Source organism: Lichenostomus cassidix, chromosome 3 (genome assembly GCF_008360975.1).
Source record: "Lichenostomus cassidix isolate B80296 chromosome 3, HeHo_3.0, whole genome shotgun sequence".
Classification (NCBI taxonomy): Eukaryota; Metazoa; Chordata; class Aves; order Passeriformes; family Meliphagidae; genus Lichenostomus; species Lichenostomus cassidix.
In genome coordinates this window covers 49,120,777-49,140,981 of record NC_139483.1, presented here as the reverse complement: position 1 = coordinate 49,140,981, position 20,205 = coordinate 49,120,777, and the positions used below count along the sequence as shown (strand labels likewise).

The 20,205-nt window shown below is 40.3% G+C and overlaps 1 protein-coding gene across 4 annotated transcripts in view; it reads right to left on the bottom strand.

The window, feature by feature from the left end:
* The window catches only part of ARFGEF3 (ARFGEF family member 3), an 88,563-nt gene that overhangs the window by 66,475 nt on the left and 1,883 nt on the right, over nt 1-20,205 (bottom strand). For all 4 annotated transcript variants that reach the window (XM_085055676.1, XM_085055679.1, XM_085055677.1 and 1 more), the window contains exons 3-4: nt 6,134-6,215; nt 3,006-3,137 (exon numbers count right to left, since the gene is read on the bottom strand). In XM_085055676.1, the coding sequence (XP_084911802.1) occupies nt 3,006-3,137; nt 6,134-6,215 (214 nt within the window). The remainder of the gene's footprint in view (nt 1-3,005; nt 3,138-6,133; nt 6,216-20,205) is intronic.

The window sequence follows — 20,205 nt, the reverse complement described above, 5'->3', positions numbered from 1 at the left end:
GAAATCAAATCCAATTAGTATACCTGTGTTTGTTAAACATGCCCATTCATGTCAAAGAGAAATCACAGCCTTTCCCCTTTCCTCACTGAAAAGACCACTGCCTTTTTGGGGATAAAAGTGCTGTTGGCATAAGTATTATGGAGTGCTTAGCAATTATAAGGCTATCCTGCAAGAAAAATAAACAAGGACTTCAGAGTATCACTTCTATTCTGGAAATTCAAGCAAGGAATTTCCCCACATAACGACTCTACATGAAACACCTAAGAGAAAGGTGCAATCCCCAACCAGTATTCAGAGGAAGCAGAAAATCAAGCCAAGTTTATGCCAAGATAAGAGGAACCTCACCTAGCACAGAAGAGAGATAATGTGAGTGTTGAAGGCTTTGAGTTTATCTTGACAGTAGTATGTGGGCAGTACAAATCTTCCCTGGTTTCCCAGGATGCACTCTAGCACAGTCCCCAGCCCTAGCCCTTAAGTCTGAATGCTGTCAGAGTGTTGGTTTTGTGGTCTTCCGGTCTGGCAACCTGCAGACCATGCCATGACACTCATCCTTAAAAATCAGAAGGATTTGGTACCTAGCCATAAATTAGTCAGTGCCCTTCCATTTCTACAACAGTGGCCCCAACTGTTTGCTTTTCTCAGTGCTGGAGAAGATCCAGCTAGCACTCCTCTCCACTTACAGCAACCATTACAACTACTCTATTCCATTCCTGTCTAAGGATGGCCCTTTCCAACATTTGACAGGCTCCAAAAGTGTGTGAAGCAAGACAACTAACTGCCCTTACACCTCTTTTCCTGTCTAGTTTCACACTGATTTTGCATGAGTAGAAGTTTTTGGTCATATAATCTTTGGTTGTTGCATATAATAACTCTGAGACTGGTGCAACTGTGCAGGGAATCACTAAAAACCAGGCTGGCACTACAGCTGACACAGTTTCACACAAACCTGCTCACATTCAGGAGCGTCTAATATCTATCTGCACTAGATAAAGACATATTTTATCTCCTCCAAATGCAATAACACAGTCTACTGTACAGTCATAGACTTTCTTGAGGACACATTTTAGCAGATCCAGGTATATAAATACATTGCTAAGACCAGCTGCTAGAAACTTCCCCCCTCCCCCCAAAGGCTTTAGGCATTCATCAGGCCTGGGTTAGCTAACATTTTCAAGTGATGCAATGGCATCACTTCAGGTTACAATCTAAATAGGTGTCTGCTTGATTTGATGGTCAGGCAAGGCTCAGATCTAAAGCCTCTGAGTTTGAACTGTCCTGATTACAATGTTTTGGCCCTCTGGTCCTTGAAATATTTAAATCAAAATAGAATTTTGCTTTGTTCTCAGAATGTAAAGTTGAAATTTTAGCCTGATTTTTACCTACCACACACATTTCACTCAGAAAAGGATTTGCACATCAAAATTTCACTCAGCGAAATTAAGACTATGCTCCCTTTTCTCTTTTGTGCTTAAACTGAAACTGAACATGTTTTCTTAATTAAAAAAAGCATACAAAAATATAAGGTTTTGGCTTGGGTTTTGTCGTTTGATGTTTTGAAATTACTGTGGGTTTTTTTTTTTTTGCTTCGCACATATCAAGACAACTTGACAAGATTTTTACTCAGAACTTTAGCAAAATACAGTGTTCACATTTTTCTTAGTGTGGGGGCTTTGCCTTGCAGATGCACATTAAGACTTTAAAAGAAATTGTGCATGCAGATTCTGAATCTGTAACACTCAAGAATGTAAAAAAAGCAACTTGCAAAAAATGACTGCATTCCAAGAGGGATCTGTTGGCTCAGTACTGCTGTTAAACTCTTTCCCATTCCCTCTGCAGAGACAAAAGAGGCAGGACTGAGGCATGCTGGGTTAGGAATGCAGCTCTGGGTGTCATCAGCTAAGCCTGAGGCAGAAGCCTGCTCCCATGAGACAGGTAACAGTCCACACAAATACCACTCCCTTTTTTTGTTGCTAGGTTCACCCCTCTGCACTTTCTGACACTGCATATGCCACCCAGGTGGTCACCTCCCGTGGTAAAAAACAGCTAGCACTGAGCAGTTTGAGAGTGGATAACATCTATTCATTAGACCGAAGATGTCATATGGAAGAAATGAAATTACTAATCTATGCACTTAGAAGTAAAGGACAGTCAAGGAGTAGATCCAAATATATCGATCACTACTAAGCACTACTAAGTATAATGAATGTGCAAAAGGACCACCAGGTTTGTTCCAAAAATGTTTCGACCAATGATCAGCTATAGCATGACAAACGTGGCAGCACAAAGTTTATACCCAAACATCTGAAAACTGTCCACCCTCATCTTCCCTTGTAAAAATAACACAAGTATTGCTAATACTGGTATAAAAAAGTGACTTCTAAGTCATACAACCAACCCGATCACACAGCAAGGAATTTTGGTATCACCTCCACTCCAAAACAGTACCTCCTGGCAGCTTCCTAGCATACACACAGGATGAAATGGATGAAATTTCCACCTCTAGAAATGGAAGTTCTGACAGAGTATACAAACCAATAATTTCCCTTATGTACTGTTCCAGGGACATTTTGGTGCCTAAGCAAAGCGTGCTCCATCACTAGCATTTTACGAAGAGAAAACACAGCTAACAAATTATAAAGTACCTCTGCACATACAATACAAAATTACAAGTGTGCACAGCCCACCTCATGACCACTAAAGCTCAACAGCAAACTTCCACATCTACAAGTCATTTATCTGTGCCCTCCCATGGAGGAAATTGATTGTCTTGCTTAAGTTTCTAAAACTGGATCCACCAGTATACTGACTCTTAATAGAAACCATCTCCTATTTAATCCAAGAGAACACAAAATAGAAACGAAAACTGACATCTGCCAGCAGGGAAAGGGAATCAAATACTGTCCTAAAATGTAGATTTTTCAAGGCAACAGCTAATTTATTTGCTAACCCCAGCATTCAGTCATTGCAGCCTTTACTGTAAGCACTGATGTGTGTGAAACACTAACCTTCATCACTTCAACCTGCAGGTCCTCATTGAGCGAAGGAGTCACTTTGACAGCATTCAGCATCTGATTAAGCAACTGCTTCTCATCTGAGTCTGTTTCCACGGATACAAACCTCTCGTCAGACAGCAGCTTCTGCAGAGAGAAAATGGCAAAGTACACGTTGAGACAAAAACTGCCCCTGCAAAGCACTGCACCTAAACCTATTAGAGCTTGGTACTAGGTTGGTTAGGCTTTCTGTGTAAATATTTAAAACTAATCCAATAATATAAAATATAAGAAAAACAGCAAAACTGGGAGATCTGTGTCATGTCAGCTGCCATTTCATTATCATCTTTCCCCATCCCACTTCTCCAGTGTCCAGAAGAAAGCAGACATCAGTAACTGATAAATCACTTCAAATGTCCTCAGCAAAACCTCTCAGTATTTTAGAAGCTGGGAGAGACTAGAACCTTTTCAGCCCCCCAGACCCAAACAACAACAACAAATAAAAAAAAACCACTCAGGCTAGTATCCTGGCATTAAACTAGTGCTATCAGCTCCTCTGCCCAACAGGAGACAAGTCAGCTATCGTCCCAATTACTTCAATAGAGTATAGAGCACAAGTGCTGTGGAGGTGGCACTTCTGATCACTGACAAGATGTGTTTTGTGTCATTCAGAAGTTGACTGTTAATGGATACAATGAAGTCCTCAGAGGAAGAGTACAGTTAACAAGTGACTAACACAAACACACATAGGAACCAACCCAAGCTAAGGTGATATCAAAATTCCTTGCACTGCCATTGGGTCGGTTGAATTGAACTTCAGATTGAATATTTTAGACTAATCAGATTTACTTTGCCCAATATCTCAGAAATTATCTCCCGACATTGTCAACAGCACTATTTCCTTAGAATTCTGCTAGAAATGCCTCTTCCATTTAGTCTTCATGGGTGTCTCTCATTCATGGCTGACATCCTGCAACAGGTGTATTCACACAAGTCTTTTCCTCAGAAGATCCCCCTGAAGAGCAAAACTAGCTTGTCTTAGATCCCAGGAACACAACCTTGCTCTGTCCTAGTACAGACTCTGAACAGCCCACCTGCCCCTGTACATTCTGCATCCCTTCTGTACTGATGCTCCTCCTCAGCTTCAACCCCGTAGCACGTTTCACTGGTTCATTCCTACTTCTTATTTTCTATGCTTGTACTGGTTTTGGCTGGGATAGTGTTAGTTTTCTTCACAGGAGCTCCCAGAGTACTGTGTTTCAGATATGTGACCAAAACAGCACTGACAACACACCTACATTTTGCTGTTGCTGAGCAGAGCTTACACAGCATCAAGGCCTTCTGTTTCTCAGACTGGTGCCCCAACAAGTAGACCAGGGGTGCAGAAGAGTTAGGCAGGGGACACAGCTGGGACAGCTGACCCCAACATGACCAAAGGGGTATCCCAAACCATATGACACTGTGCTCAGCAGCAACAGCTGGGCAAAGAAGGAGGAAGAGGAGGGGACAGAGACATTCAGAGTTAAGGCATTTGTCTTCCAACACAACTGTTACACATGATGGAGCCCTGCTTTTCTAGACATGGCTGAACACTTGCTGCTCCATGGGAAGTGGTGAATGAATTGCACATATTCTTTTGCACAGGCAGCTTTGCTTTTCCTATAAAACTTTGTCTTAGCCCACAATTTTTCCCACTTTTACCCTTTTGATTCTTTCTGCCATACCTCTGGGAGGGAAGGAGCGAATGGGTAAGGCTGAACTACTAGCCACAGTTAATCCACAATGTTTTTAAGCATTTCCCACAAACCAGAATATCAATTGTTTTAGCACTGTACATTCTGATGAGATTTAACTCAATTTGCAATGAGAACAATGGGGTTTTCTATATATAGAAGAATGTTTAGTCCAGTAGGGAAGACGTGAAGTTGTTGGAGAGAGTCCAAGGAAGGTCTGCTAGGAAGACAAAGGGACTGGAGTATCTCTCTTATGAGGAAAAGGCTGAGAGCTGGGATTGTTTAGACTGGAGAAGAGAAGGGTCAGGCAGGATCTCATCATCATTTATAAATTTCTGAAGAGTGTTTGCAAACAGCAGACAGGAATCTTTCAGTGGTGCCCACTGACAGGACAAGAAGCTATGGGCACACACTGAAACACAAAAGGTTTCCTCTGAACACCAGGAAAAAATTTACTGTAAGGGTGATCAAGCACAGGTTGTCCAGGGAGCCTGTGGTGTCTCCACCTCTGGAGGCACCTCTTTTCCAGTCTAAACAGTTCCAGTTCTCAGCCCTTCCTCATAAGAGAGATGCTCCAGTCCCTTTGTCATCTTAGTTGTGGTTACACGGTGACCCAATATGAGGCACTCTCTAACCAAGTGTCTGACACCTTATATGCTGGATTAAGTGAATTTGAGCGACCCACTTACATCGTTATGTTTCCAGAACAACTTCATTCTTGCCCTCTAAGGGAAAAACTTCTTTTTGGAAAAGAGATTTTTTGTCCCAGCAGTGTGCCAGTCTTTTCCACAACTAGCATCTCCCTAGTGATAAGTATTTACTGATTCGTACTCATTTGTCCAATTAAAAGAACAGTAAACTGCTTTAGTTTTTATACTGTCAAACCCAGGAGAGTCTTTTGTTGCTTGTGCTGCACTGCTGGGTTTCTTTCGCAATTTCATTGACTTCCAAATCAGATGCTATTTCTACTGTTTTCAGTGTTCAAAAAACTCAGAAAAGTGCCCACACATAAAGAACACAGCTCCCAGATCCTTTATTAACCTCTCCATCTTCCAAGCACTGCTGTCTTCTCCTCTAATCAAAGAAAACAGCAAGTCTTAGCTTAATTTCTAAGATGCTTAGCAGTGGCAAACTTTCTGGGTGTAGTGCAGGGTCCACAAGGAAGGGTCCACATCTACATTTCAATGTTGAAATCGAGGAACTCCCACCTATCTACAAAACATTTTTAGCTTTTACAAAATCACCAGCCTTTACTTGTATCCTAACTTCTGAACACTGTTACAGAAATATGAACGTTATTGTTAGGTTCACCTGAGGAGAGACACTTTTTCTGTAGTATTTTTCAAAAGAAAAGACTAGATTTCTTTGACACCTACTGCCTGCCAACATACTCCCATGCTAAAGCCATACCTGCATCCCTGCTAGAGCCTGTTGGGCCAGCTTCATGCTCTTTGATTCCAGAGCCAGTTGAAGAGGAAGGAGACACTTCTCCCTAGGGAAAATTTACCAAGAAAAAGAGTGAGAGGGAACAATGCAACTGAAGATTGGTATTCAACTAACATTCCAGAAAGGCTGTATCAGTTTCAGAAAGATCATGCTTGCATACAGTAATCGAAGAAAATTTCATAATTCTGTGAAGCACTTTTCCCTCTAAAGAAAGCTGGCATATTTCTTCACACCCTGCTAAGAATGGCCTTCTAATTAAAATGTCACAAAATGGTTCACAACTGTTAGCCCTCTGTGTGCATGCATAGATGTGCAAAGCATAAAGAAGGGATGGATCCACAACTTGCTAGTGGTCTTTCAACACAGCATGTTGAGCATTACACTTCAGCCATTTACCTTCTGTTTAATATTCAAGTTTCCAGAAAAGTAGTTTCATAATCCACTATTATTTGATTTTTGGTCCTCTACAGTACAGTGTGCCCTGTCATGTTAGCTGCCTCCAATTATAAATGGTGTAGACTAAAGCAAATGAACACTGATTTTGGTTTACATCTGAATTAGCATGTGCTACAACTATGACTTAGGTGTACTTTGATTACAGAGTAACACAATTTTAACATTAATATGAATTATTAAATAGGATATTATTTTAGATGCTTTTGATTCAGTGTTTAGATACTGAATTTATTTAATATGGTGACCAAATCAAACAGTGTCCAGAGCTGTGACTTCTCTCTTTACTCCTTGTTCCATATCAGAGAAGGGCTGCAGCATCCAAGGAACACCTACCAACCACAAGCCTTTTAAAGCAAATCCTGCTAGTTGGCAGGAAACTAATTTCTGATCAGAGATACTCAGCCCATTTTCAACTGCAGCTCCCTGAAGGTTTGCACTTCATTAGGTTATATACCATAATGGGCACTTATCTGTACATTGAGCCTATTTTTTGCATTTGTGCAGACATATTTGCTTATGGCAAACCATTTGTGCCAGCCCTTAAGAGTCTCAGTACTCAAACTTTGTGCACTGCACCCCAAGGAGACCTTCTGGAATCACATTAATTTCCTCCCCATGGAGAAAAGTGTATGCAAGCTAAGAAGGAAATAACTAGCTGAGTCTCTTCTTACCCAGCTGGAAACCAATAATCCTTCCTTCACAACTTGCTAAGGAGAAGCTCTAGGCAAGAGCAATAGTGATTATTGGAGTTTCAGAGGTATTGTCAAAGGTACCTAAAGTCATGCACAGTCTGCCCATAACCTACCAGTCTCTCTCTAAAACTGGCAGTCTACAACCTGAACTTCAAAAAAAAACCCAAAAAACAAACATAAATGAAGATTACTGAACACCAGCTATTTACCTTTGGGGAGCTTGTAACTTATCCAGTGGATCCTGCTTGCAGAGGGGACTGATTTTCCCTTCTGAAAACCAACTCTCTTTGGGGTTTGTTCAGTTATTATTCCTTTCTCTCCACCTTTCCCCCCAAAAGCAAAAATCACAAGCTACCCCAAGGGGCAAAAATCTTCTATTCGCTCTTTGAAATGCATCCCCTTCCTTTAATGATAAATAAAAGACTTGAGAGTCACAAACATGGCCCAGTTAAGCAATATAGCAAACTTCTGTACTTGGCAAAGATTCATGAGGATCTGCAGGCCTTTTAATTTTTACCTTCTTCACAGGTTATGGGAACTTGTAAAAAGCCCTTTGGCATTACACTACAAAAAGCTTTCTAAAAGAAACATGTATTCCAAAGAACTTGAAGCAGACTACATGTATTTCTTAAAATAGGTTTCTAACTGAAAGCTAACCATTTGCTCCATTTAGGATATTCTGAGAAACAGGCAGGCACAAAGCCCAAATTTCTCAGAAGCTCCTTTCTTGAATCAATTTAACTAGAAGGACTCATGATACCTGTGAGTGTAGCATCCAAAACTATCCAGGAAATATTTCCTCATAAGAGTGTCATAAAATCCAGACCTACAGAACCTGCCAAAACATCTACTCCATGGTTTAGACAGCAATCTTCTAGCCAGTACAGAGCTGGCTATCACCTACATATCTAAGGCCAGTTTTTCCTGGACCTGGGAAGATATACAGCATGCAGGTAGAGTGAGATAGCAAGTGCCACAGCAATACGTCTCTAATCCAGAAAGCACCTTTAAGTGCTAACATTACATTGTGACTTTGTTATACTCCCTCTTTTAAAGAAGTTTTCACTATCACACTCCGGGGAAGAACTCACATTTGAAATCAGCAGATCAACAGGTGCCAAGACAAGGTACCTGAGTGTATTAACTGGTACTCAATCAGCCAGAAACAGATAGGAAAGAAAGAAGGAAAAAAATTACTACAGTGTGTAGTACTAACTGAAGTATGCTTAAAACTGATGGTTATATGGACCTGCATCTCTTCTGGTCAGAACATTGCATTTTTTTTTAGACTTCTTACAGATTTTTGCAACAGCATATAAACATTTTGGACATTATTAATACAGAACAAACTTATTTTTGCATTAAAGTGGATGAAGAGTTGGAGGAGACAGGAAAATAAAGAAAGTCATAAGTCATTGGAGTGGATCTAGTTCAGTTTCATGATAATGAAGACAGGTGGGAACACCTATGGCTTATGTGTAGCTACCCCGCACATCAGCATGTTGCCTACCATCTGTCATCACATACGGCAATGAGCAGAGAACAATGAGAGCTTTGAGATATGTCCCAAAAAGAAGAGTAAAAAATGACAAACTGGAGGATGGAAATTAGAACAGATTCAATTAACTGAACTTCCCATCCTTGCTAAAAATGTTTAACTGAAAATCTAATTAAGGTTGCTGTGTGCTCCCACTGTATTCTTGGAGAAAACGAATTGCCATTGTGTCATTTCCTGTTCTTGTTACACACTCAGTCAATTAAACCTTTAGCGTTTCCGTGCTACTGCTATAAAACACCTGCAGAGTTATCTTACAATGTTTGATTAGCTTGAGCACCTTGCACACTTCAGTTCAACCTGCCACTTAAATGCATCATCTGATAGCATGAGAACACAGAAGGACATGGCAGATAATCCTCAGGCAGAACTGGAGTGAATGACGTAAATTAACACAGTCAGTCCATTCTAAGGTCTTAAGAACTGGATTCAATAAGGCTGCACAATAAGGAATGCAGACCAGAATTAACTCAATGGTTTTGAGTGCAGTGAAGTATGGGAATGAGGTTTCCTCTTATACCTTGCAGCCCTTTTATAATTCCACCCTGTTTTGAGCAGTCCCCCACCATATGATCTAGTTGGTTACTGCAGTGTCTGCAGTTCTGTAGTGTTAAGTAACAATTCATGCAGGTTTTGTAGTGCTTCACCTATAAGACATTCTACACAAGTGAAGTTCTCAGAATAAGCTGGCACACAACAATGTACTTCAAAATATGTTTAAGAACATTCTCTGTTTACATAATGTACAGAAAATAGTTTCACACTGTAACTCTTAAATATCCATACTGTTCCATGCTGGTATGAACACACATACACATACAGTTTGAGGCACAAATACCAACTTAACCCTATTGCAACAAACCAAGTACAACACAGAAGGAGAATGAAAGGAAGGGAAATTTTGACTTGGAAGAGGGAAACCACCTGCCAGGGCAAGCAAAAAGCTCAGTGACACAGCCAAGTGTGCAACCCAGGACCAATACCTCCCAGAGCACAGGCTGCCCCTCCTGAGCTACCGCACTCCATGACTGTCAACTTTGCCAACTGCAGAATGAGTTGTGAGAACATAAACAGCCTTTATATTCAGCACACTAGGTTACAATGACCTTTCTAGTTGTCCGAGCTTGCAGCGGCTTGTCAACCTACCTCTTTCCCTGGAATAATGGATGCTATGACAGGTCAGCCAAAACAGACTGCCGGAAAGGTCAGAGTGAGACAAATTACTATCGTAAGTAGAGAGATCATAAAAATCTTTCTATTCTCATTGTAATGACAAAAAAGCTTTTAGTGAGAAAAGAATAATGGCTCATTAATTCACTCTCATGATAAAAACTGCAATGAAGATAGGAAATTGCCTAATCTTAACTCCTTGTTTATTAGTGCCTGCATTGCAGTCTCACAGCCCACCTTCCCCTCCTTGACATAGGGAAAGGGGCATGATAAATGAAGCGTTTTTCCCATCATGCAAATGGTGTTAATAACATTATTTTTAATCCCATTCCTGAAAAGTAAAGATTAAAAATAAGACAGCTGTCTGCATTATCTTCCTGCTGAAAATTACATAGGAGAAGCAAAATTCAGAACCTCAAGGCCTTATCAACATGCAACTTGCATTCCATAGAATAATTCACAGCCCAGTCAAAGAACAGAAAAGAATTTGATTCACCATTTGCCATTTTCTGATACACTGTTTATTAGGCAGGATAACAGTCACAGCTGAAGTATGACATTTTTTAGTCAGAGTAACTGACAATTGAAAACATCTTCTCCATCTTGCCTGCTTAAAATGAACAGAGTAGCACAGTGTAATATTATTAGCATCACTTACTCAAGCAGAAGAGTTGGCCCATGATGAGAAAATAAATGGTAGAGATGAATTCTTAGAATTCTGGAAGTACCCACAGCTGTTACTCTTAAGTAAACCAAACAGAAGCAAATACTGTCCTCGCACAAAAGGGTATGATTTAATTTACATAAAACAAATTCTAGTGTTGTACATATGAACACATGTAACTATAAAAGTAGAAAAATAAATCCTGTGCTTGTTTATAGAATGTTGATAAAAGATTCCACCAACAACTTAAGGGCTCATAATGGAAGTATTTAAAACCTGGAGGAGGAACAGGAAATAGATGCATCCTTTTTCAAATAACAGCTCTTCAAGAAGAAGGAAGATTTCAAGTCTTTGCTCACATTCTAGAGAAATGATTACTGCAGAAATATGACCATCCCACTTACAAAGAGAGTAACAGTCAAGCTTAGAGAAAGGTTTGGAGTCCACAATATACAAATACAGGGCAAGTTCTCCCACCTCCACAATGAAGGAAGTCAAACCAGATGATCCAAAAGACCCCTCCAGCAATAAAATTTGTACCTCTGTGCAAGTACTGGTTTGTCAATAGCACTTAGAGACACAGTAGAGCAATAGGATGAAAGTAAAATCTGAAGCCTTCCAGTTAGAATCCTCCTTTTCAAGAAAAAATTAAACAACAAATTATCTTTATGACACTGTGCCACAACAAGATGATTATGTTTCATTAGACAACTTTGGTGCTACCGTGCTACATAAGAATGAGCAAGCACTCAGTATCGCAGTTTACAGGTTCTGAAAAAAAACCAGTTGGGAGACTGTTGCCATACCATGTAGATATAAATGCTGACATGCATCATCATTTTACTCCAGTTACTCACAAGCATAGAGACACTTGTGTGCATGTTTCCCATGTCACAAGATTTGCCTCTCACATACCCGGTGAGCTTCCATCTCTAATAACTAATAACTAAAGAAATGTAATTTCTGGCTGAAAGCATTTTCATTTTTCTGTCTCACCACCCATATATTATTTTTTAAAAAAATCTTATTCTTTTCCTGCCTACAGAGGACAAAATTCTTTTCTTGTATCAAGGTACAATGGAAAGGCTTGTTTGAGGTTAACACTTCTTTTCTTTCCATATCCGATTTTCTCACCTCACCTGCTGACATCAGCTCTCTCTCAGAGTTCCAGCCAACTCAGTATTTAATTTTTTCCTTCCTATTTTTTTCATGTATTCCCTCTTCCCTTCAATCCTTTTGCTTTTCAAACCAAGACACAAAGTCCTCATACAATGCTTAAACAAGCTTGCCTTTGCAGGGAAATATGAGTGACTTATCAGCAAATGCTTCATGACATAGGAAAAAGAAAGTAAAGAATAATGCCTAAGTGTAATTTCACACAGTTTCTTAGCTAGAACTTTAATATTTTTTTTCCAACCTGGAATTTGAATGAGAGTGCAATTTAAAACTGCTTGGTATTAAAGAAGCGACATAATGGTATTTCTAATCTTTTTTATTTACATACTTTCCAAGATAAATGAATTTGCCAATACAGTAGCAGCATAGCTCTACTCCTGGGAAAGGCAAATGTGAACAATTTAATCTTCCAGCCAACCCAATGCAGCCAAGACCACAAAATTCATGCAATCATAATTAAGTAGTTCAGCACACTCACTCAGCTGGAGAGCACTTCTAAGGTCATTTGCCTTCTTGCTAGACTCACTAATAACATCTTGATTTCAACAGAAACATGAAGTTCCTAGATAGGAACCTGACACTGTTGTCAAGATGAAAACAAAAACAGAACAAAAAAAACATAAGCACAAGGTGTACCTTTATTTGAGAGGAGGAGAGGCAACAAAAGATTCTACACAATATTAAAGTCAGGTGGATAAGGCCAAAATAATAATCAAATGTCTCAGGTCTCCAAAGCTCCCATGTAATCTCTGTCTGATACATTAACATTGCTCTCCCTAGAAGGTCCACCCCCTCAGATGTTTGCCCTTTGTGCACAAGTCATACTCACAAACTCTGCTCTTAAGGAACCTGATAACACATGTAAACCTTATAAGCCCGTAATTATAAAGCAATCTGTATCCTTTAGGTGATTTTGTTGATTATAATTTGAATTAGAGTATGAAGATGAGGTGACAAGCTGGACTTGCTCAGCCTACAATTTTGAAAGTTTATCAAACTACTCCATGAAACCTCTCTTCCCTATATTTGGTAAGTCTGGAAGGGAAGCTAAGGATTTGTCCAGTGAAAGCATTTCTGTTTCAAAATTTAAGTACATTGAAAATAACAAATAAAGTGTTTTAAGAGAATTAAGCTTCCATCCGGAGAAGTTTTACAATGCTGGGAGAAGGTAGGGCTGAGGGAATAGAAAAAGAGACACAGAGGTACTATAGCATGGACATCCTGCAAATTACCTTATTTTCTCCACTCCAGCTGTGAGTTACAGAAGTCAGATGAAGAAATGGGAGAATGAGGTATATTTCTGGTCATTACTAGTTACATTTTGAAGGTCAGTGCTGTAATCTGCAATGCCATTCAACTTTCACTGCAGTTCAGAGCTAAATCTTGACAGACCTAAGGAATGGCTGCTAAAAATATCCCCATGTTTGCAATGCATTACGTAATTTTATACTCACTGCACTTAACCATATTCAATTTCTTAAGCAAACAAACATTCAAGGAAATGAAAGGTGGTGAATTTCCTGCAGCTTTGTTACTTTTCATGGAATGTAAATAAAGGAAATGTGAGAAAAGGACTTCATTATTCCCACTCACCCCTTCATTTTCAAAACAAAGAAAAGCCATGACTTGCACAGCATCACACAAAGACCACAGCAGCGTAAAGCATTATTTAGTACAAAAACAGCCCTCTCAATTTCAGTGCCACCCCTCTTCCCACCCCAACCATATTTCACCCTCTAAAGCAGTTATCAAAAGCCTCATGATGTTCTCATTTTCTTCTCCTCTGCAAGCACTGAAAGTGATCAAATGTTTAAAACAAACACACTCACTGCTATCCCATTATCATTCTTAGACCCTTGCATCAATATTTCAGTTGCATTTGTTGTTAGAAGTCACCCAAACAGTTAAAACTACGGCTGCTCTCATCCCCAGCCCCACCCAGCTGCTCCCCACTCCCACTCTACCAGCTCCCATGAAGAAAATCAACTTTAGCCCAGCCAAGACCAGTTCACTGTGGGCTTTTTGCCACAAATGCATAATCAATTCTTAGAAGAGTCTATACAAGGAACAAAGACCCAAGGCAGTGGTGAATATTATGATTCACTAATACAAAGAACATCAGGAAAGGCAGAAAGTTAGTTTCAGAAAGAGGAAGCACTGCCCTTTAAAAAAAACCACCACTAAAACCAAAGAAACCTCACTCAAACACACAAGTAAGAGTAACAGAAACCATACAGAAATCATGCACCTTTTTTCATAACAATGCCAAACCTTGCTCGATACATTCAAGAGTCATAACCTCAGCTAACAGGTTTTCAGAGACTCCTAGGCCTTCCAACACTTTTGGAATCTTGTCTTGACAGCAAGAATTCAGACATACTCAGTGGAAACTGACCCTACATACCCCTTTCCTCTCCAACACTACTGACTTTTGGGGTCCCAGAACAGATGCAGAGAAATATACCTGCACATTAGACTATAAAAATAGGGCTATTTACATATGCCAGATTAAACGTGCAGATTGATCCAAAATCAGACAGTGCCACACTGCCTTTCTAAACACTAAACGTTTTTCTTTCACCTACTCCTCAACATTAGAGCTGGGAGTACAACATCCAGTGCACTCCCAATCAAGACCAGTGCATATACACCATCCAAAACACCAAATGGACTACAAAGTGCCCCCCAAAAGTCTGGATCCAGGCTGTAAACTGCTAACACAGGAGATGCAGGTCAGTAATCCACACTGTCACTAGAATCTCTTCTTGTCCAGCTGCCTGCCAGGGAACTCATAATCCTCTTGCTGAATGCCAGATAGTGGCCACGTAATGGCTGAGCAGCATGAGTCACATCCAGCAGTCACATGCAGGAAGAAAGCACAGGAGCACCTAATTCCAGGTGGTTGTGGCAGCAAGAGCAGGAATCAAAGTGTTTTAAAAAAAGAGAAAAAGTAAAATAGAGAAAGATATGCTCAAACCACCTCCTAGAAAAAACCCTCAGAGATAATCATTCCCCCCCCATGCTCCCTACTTCTGGTCAGGGGATCTGCTATGTGTATATCAGCTCTCCCATCCATTCTTTCCCAGTAGAAAGAAACTAACACAAAAAATGGACAATATTACGAGATGGGAGAAGACAAAAACAATGAAATCCCAAACATTTTTTCACCGTAGAGAAGGCAAAATACATCCCAAGACTCAAGATTCTGTAAGTGGATAAATTACCTGCAAAGCTAAGTGGATTGGAAGTCTCTATAGCACTGGCTCTTTGGTGATGATCACTCTTACTGCTTTTATTATTTGTTGAGCACACATAATGTAAAATGAGTGAGCATGTTGTTTTATTTAAGAGATTTTAAGCTGCATACTTCTCAAGAAGTATGTCAGATGCAAATCTAGAGATACAAAAAAAGAAAATAAAAAAAAGTAGTAGAACTACCACTTTCATCCCCAAATGTTTGCAACTATAGAAAAAATGCAAGGAGGACAGATATTTCAGTGTTCAGCTAAGTTTAAGACACACTTCTGCTCCTGACTGCTCTTCGTTGCATTGGCTCCCCCAAAGTTCCCAAACTGCCTTTAAAAGGTAGCACCAAGATGGTTAGTACTAGGACACAAACAGGAGGAGACAGAACTGGGCATGAGCTGGTTTATTACACAGAACCCTCCTCTTCACTGACTTCTGAACTCCAGCTGTATTCTCAAGAAATGATAATCATTTTTTTAAGGCTAATGTAAAATACAAGAGTGATTTTAGTGGGTTAACCTTGACTGGATGCTGGGCTCCCACCAAAGCCACTCTGTCACTCCCCTCCACAACGGGACAGCAGAGAGAAAATACAATGAAAGGATCATGGGTTGAGATAAGGACAGAGAGAGATCACTCACCACATACTGCCAGAGGCAAAACCAACTCAAATTAGAGATACTAATTGAATTTATTATTAATAAAACCAGAGCAGGATAATGAGAAGTAAAGTAAGACCTTAAAAACACCTTCCTCCAACTCCGTCTTCCTCCTGCCCAATGACACAGGGGGACAGGGAATGGGGGTTATGGTCAGCTCATCACACACTGTTCCTGCCACTGCTTAGGGAAAGGAGTCACAGCCTGCTTCAGGTGGGGTCCTCCACAAGGATGCAAGTCCAAACAGGAAACCTGCTCCAGCATGGGCTCCTCTGTCCATGGCTCCACAGGTCCCTGCCAGGAGCCTGCTCCAGCACAGACCTCCCACAGGTTCACAGCCTGCTCTCAGGTGTCTCCTCTACAGGCTACAGGTGGATCTCTGCATCCTCATGGACCTCCATGAGCTGCAGGGGCACAGCTGCTTCCCCATGGTCTGCGCCAGGGGCTGCAGGGGAATCCCAGCTCCTGGCACCTGGAGCACATCCTCCTTTTCCTTCTTCACTGATCTTGGTGTCTGCAGAGTTGTTCCTCTTACATATTCTCATTCTGCTCTTCTCTGGAAGCAATTACATCTGCCCAATAACTTCTTTTTTCCTTCTTCTTAAATCTGTTATCACAGAAGTGTTGCCACCACTTCTGACTGGCCCAGTCTTGGCCAATGGTACATCTGTCTTGGAGCCAGCTGGCATTGGCTCTGCTGGACATGGAGGAAGCTTCTGGCAGCTTCTCATAGAAGCCACCAGTGTAGCCGCCCTGCTACCAAAACCTGGCCATGCAAACCCAATACTGTGATTCAAGTGAACCTTTCTGGCATAGTACCTAATGTAATTCCCTTTCCTTCCAAAAAGAAGCTCCTTCAGAAGTCCCAACCAACCTCCTCTTCACAGCAGCAAGCCCGTGCTGATAGCAGCTCACTAAATTTTAAATAGCCTATAAGGCGTGAATTCATTACATAAAGCATTCCAAGAAACTCTGGTAATCCCAAGTTTTTTTCAAAGCTGTATGTGACTGGCAAGTGCTGTCTAGCCTCTTATTTTATTCTCTGATATGTAGATAATCCTCATTCCTCGTGAGCATTAAACTGCTACGATCAAACATTCTTTTTCAAAGCTCATTTTCTTGTGTCTGTTCAGTTACCTTTTCTAGCTCGTATTTCAGCCTCTAAAATCACAACAAGCCAAAAAGAGAGCCTTGTTCAGTGTATACTGTTGGCCTTAGGGGAGAATTTGCCATCTTGAAAATAGTGAAATGAATGTAGCCTGAGTAGCTAACAACTGTTTGCTGGCTGACAACATTAAGGTCTCTTAAGCTGTTTTCCACATGGTCAATTCACCAACTGAAACACCAGCACATCAATTCCTCTTATCTGATTCATTTTACGTCAGCCATCCAGCCTCCTTAAGTACTCAGTATATATCCAATCTTCATAACTCACGTTCAGAGACGAATATCGTATAAGGCAGGTAACAAGACACCAGTTACCAATGGGTTATGTGACTCTCCCTTCTCAAGAATTCATGGAATGTCTAAAGCAAAGCCTTGAACCGACTTAAGACCATCTCCATCTTGATCTACTTTAATCTTTGTTACTATTTCATACCCTTGCCCAATACTCTGATCATAAATTAAAAGTACTGAAAAAATCACACACCTATTCTTATCTCAAGGCAGAGCTGACAAGACTCAGTGGGAAAGTCTGTATTTCTTAGAGATTTGTATTTCTTTAGGTAGTGAGACATTTAAATAATGCCCTCACTAGAATCAATATTCAAGGTCATTAACTGGGATTTGGATTCATAAGTCCAATTAACATTAAAGAAAGTTGAAGAGCAAAATAGTCTCATCTAGCTCCCTGAAGACATACCCAACAGATCTCTATCAAACTAATTAACAAATTACATTCCAGCCTGAATGTCCAGTCACTGGGACTCCCCTGGGGCAAAAGCACCCAGGTGCTCCCAAATATGGCAGGCATGTGCTATCTAAACTGGTATCAGACAAGTGCTGGAAACATCTCCCATACAAATGCTACAGCTAAACCCCCCAGTTAATTGCACAGACATCAGGGAACTACAATGTGGTCTGCCTCATGTTCAGTAACACAAGTCCTACATGAGAGGAAACTATGGGTAGGTCAGGAGCGAGCCAGAACACAGAAGTTATCTAACCCAATACTACAGTGGGGAGAAGTATGTAGCTGATATAACGTATGTAAAAGACCCTTCAAACTCAAATGGTCATACGTCTGAGGAAAAGCAGAGATGTCTTGTCCTCCCCATTATCACACTAGGACCATGATTTTACAAAAAAAACCCATTATGAAGAACCTCTACTCATCTAGAACTGGGGTGTTAGAAGCAGAAAATGGCTTCTTATTTTATAAGTAAAAAAGAAGTAAGTATACAGTTTACACATTCTCATTCTTGTAAGCAGCCTTCATTCTTTAGTTCTAGAAAGAAACGAACTAAAGTGAAAAGTGTAGATTCAGATTCCAAGTGGATGAGCAGCCAGAGGCTGATCTGTGTTACAGCAGCTGATACAAATTGCACCTGATGTAAGATGAAAGCAGAAAAGAAGCATGGCCAGGATGCCTCCATCCTGTATCTTGGCTATATTTCTGGTCACAGCCGTTGCTCTACTTTCAAGTAGAGCAATTTCTTTTGCTCAAAAAAAAATTTCAATTCTTTTCCAGTGTTAGGAACCAAGCCAGCACAGTGCTGCTCTTTAACAAATACCAAGCAAAGAACTTTTATCTAGTTTGCACATCATGCAGGCAAACTTCAGCCCAAGAGGAGGCCCAGTGTGCTGATCTGGAACCCAGCAGTAGCTTCTTATCAGAGAGTGAAGATTAAGTTTAGCAACATCTCCCACACAATCCAAGGTTGTGTGGCAGAACTTTACCAAGGACCTCACAACAGAAGCTTTTGTTCAAGTCCTCTTGTATACCTTTCATTTTGCAAGACATCCAGTGAAAATGAGTGCATTGCTACTGACAAGCATAACATTAAGAGTTTACTTCACCACTGCTACACCTGTGAAGGTATTAGCTTCATTTTAAAAGACTGGGATTTACAGTGGAAAAAACCTCTCTGTAAAGAGGTAGTAGGCAAGTGAAAAAGGAAGAAATGTGGTAACAGTTAGCTAACTAATTCATAGGAAATGACAATAGCACATAAAAGCAAAGACCACACACCATATTAAAGACAGAGGCTGATAAATGGGAAGGTGAAGAGCCAAGTTTTGTCCAGCCAGTGTCAATCAAACATAATTCTAATGGAGCTATTGGGAATTAGTCATCCAGCTGTTTCCAGCCTGTGTTGGAAATGCATGTGTCTGGCACTGGTCATGTCAGACCTGTGCTACATCCATCTCCCCTTGACTTGAGGCCTCTTGCAGACTGCAGCTGACAGGATTTCAGAGGGGAAAAAGAACTGCCATTATTCTTTCCCTGTTTGGTGACTGCTCTGGAATAACTAGCTCTTCAATCCCTAACTTTCTCTGCAAAGTGTATCTGAAAGGAGCACCAGGAAATAATGAGAGTAATATCGTGGCAAAAAGACTGTCCTCTCTGTCAGCAGTTCACAGTGTATATGTAAGAGGACCACAGACAGGCCAAACATACAGCAACAGTCCTACATACGCCTTTATAAACTCGATAATCTCTGATTAAAGTGTTTCTGAATAAGAAGAGGTACCTGTGCATCTGATAGATTTCAATCAATTTCTTCCATGGATTTGTTGAGGTGCTCTTTTGCACACATGCAATCTTTTATCAACCATTACATTCTCTAATAAGGCAAGCCTAAGCATTTCACATCTTAACTATTAAGCTGTGTGAAAGAATGTGCTTCTGTTTTAAACAGTGCTAGTTTCTTTTGATGTTTCCCAATGGTTCTGTCAGAAAGGACAGTGAATAATTTTGCCTGTTTACTTACTCCATAACAATGAGAATTTCCAAAATGAGATTTTAAGTAACTAGACAAATGAGGGCCATGCCACCTCTCCCATTTTATGTGTACAAATGGAGGTGGGAAGAAGGCTCACACAAGATAATCTAGCAGTCTAAAGGAAAAAGTAGGCATAGAAACTGTATTATTTTAGTTCCTAGTCAGTGTCCTAGCTATATGATGATATAACTTTACAATTTCTAAAATATTTATTTTCAGTAACAAAATGTGATTTAGATTTAGATTTGGAAGAAAACAAGCACACTGAGAAGAACTAAGAAGCATCATTGCTTATACTGAAGATTGAATTTAGAAAAGAAACTCTTTAGATCATAAGAGAGCCCTCCTTTCTAACCAGTGTCACCACTATACATGCTCATGCCCATTTTAATACATTTCCTTACATTTCATTCAGGGCCAAAGGGCTCATCAGAAAATTATCCATTACTACCAGCCTAGGTATGTATATCT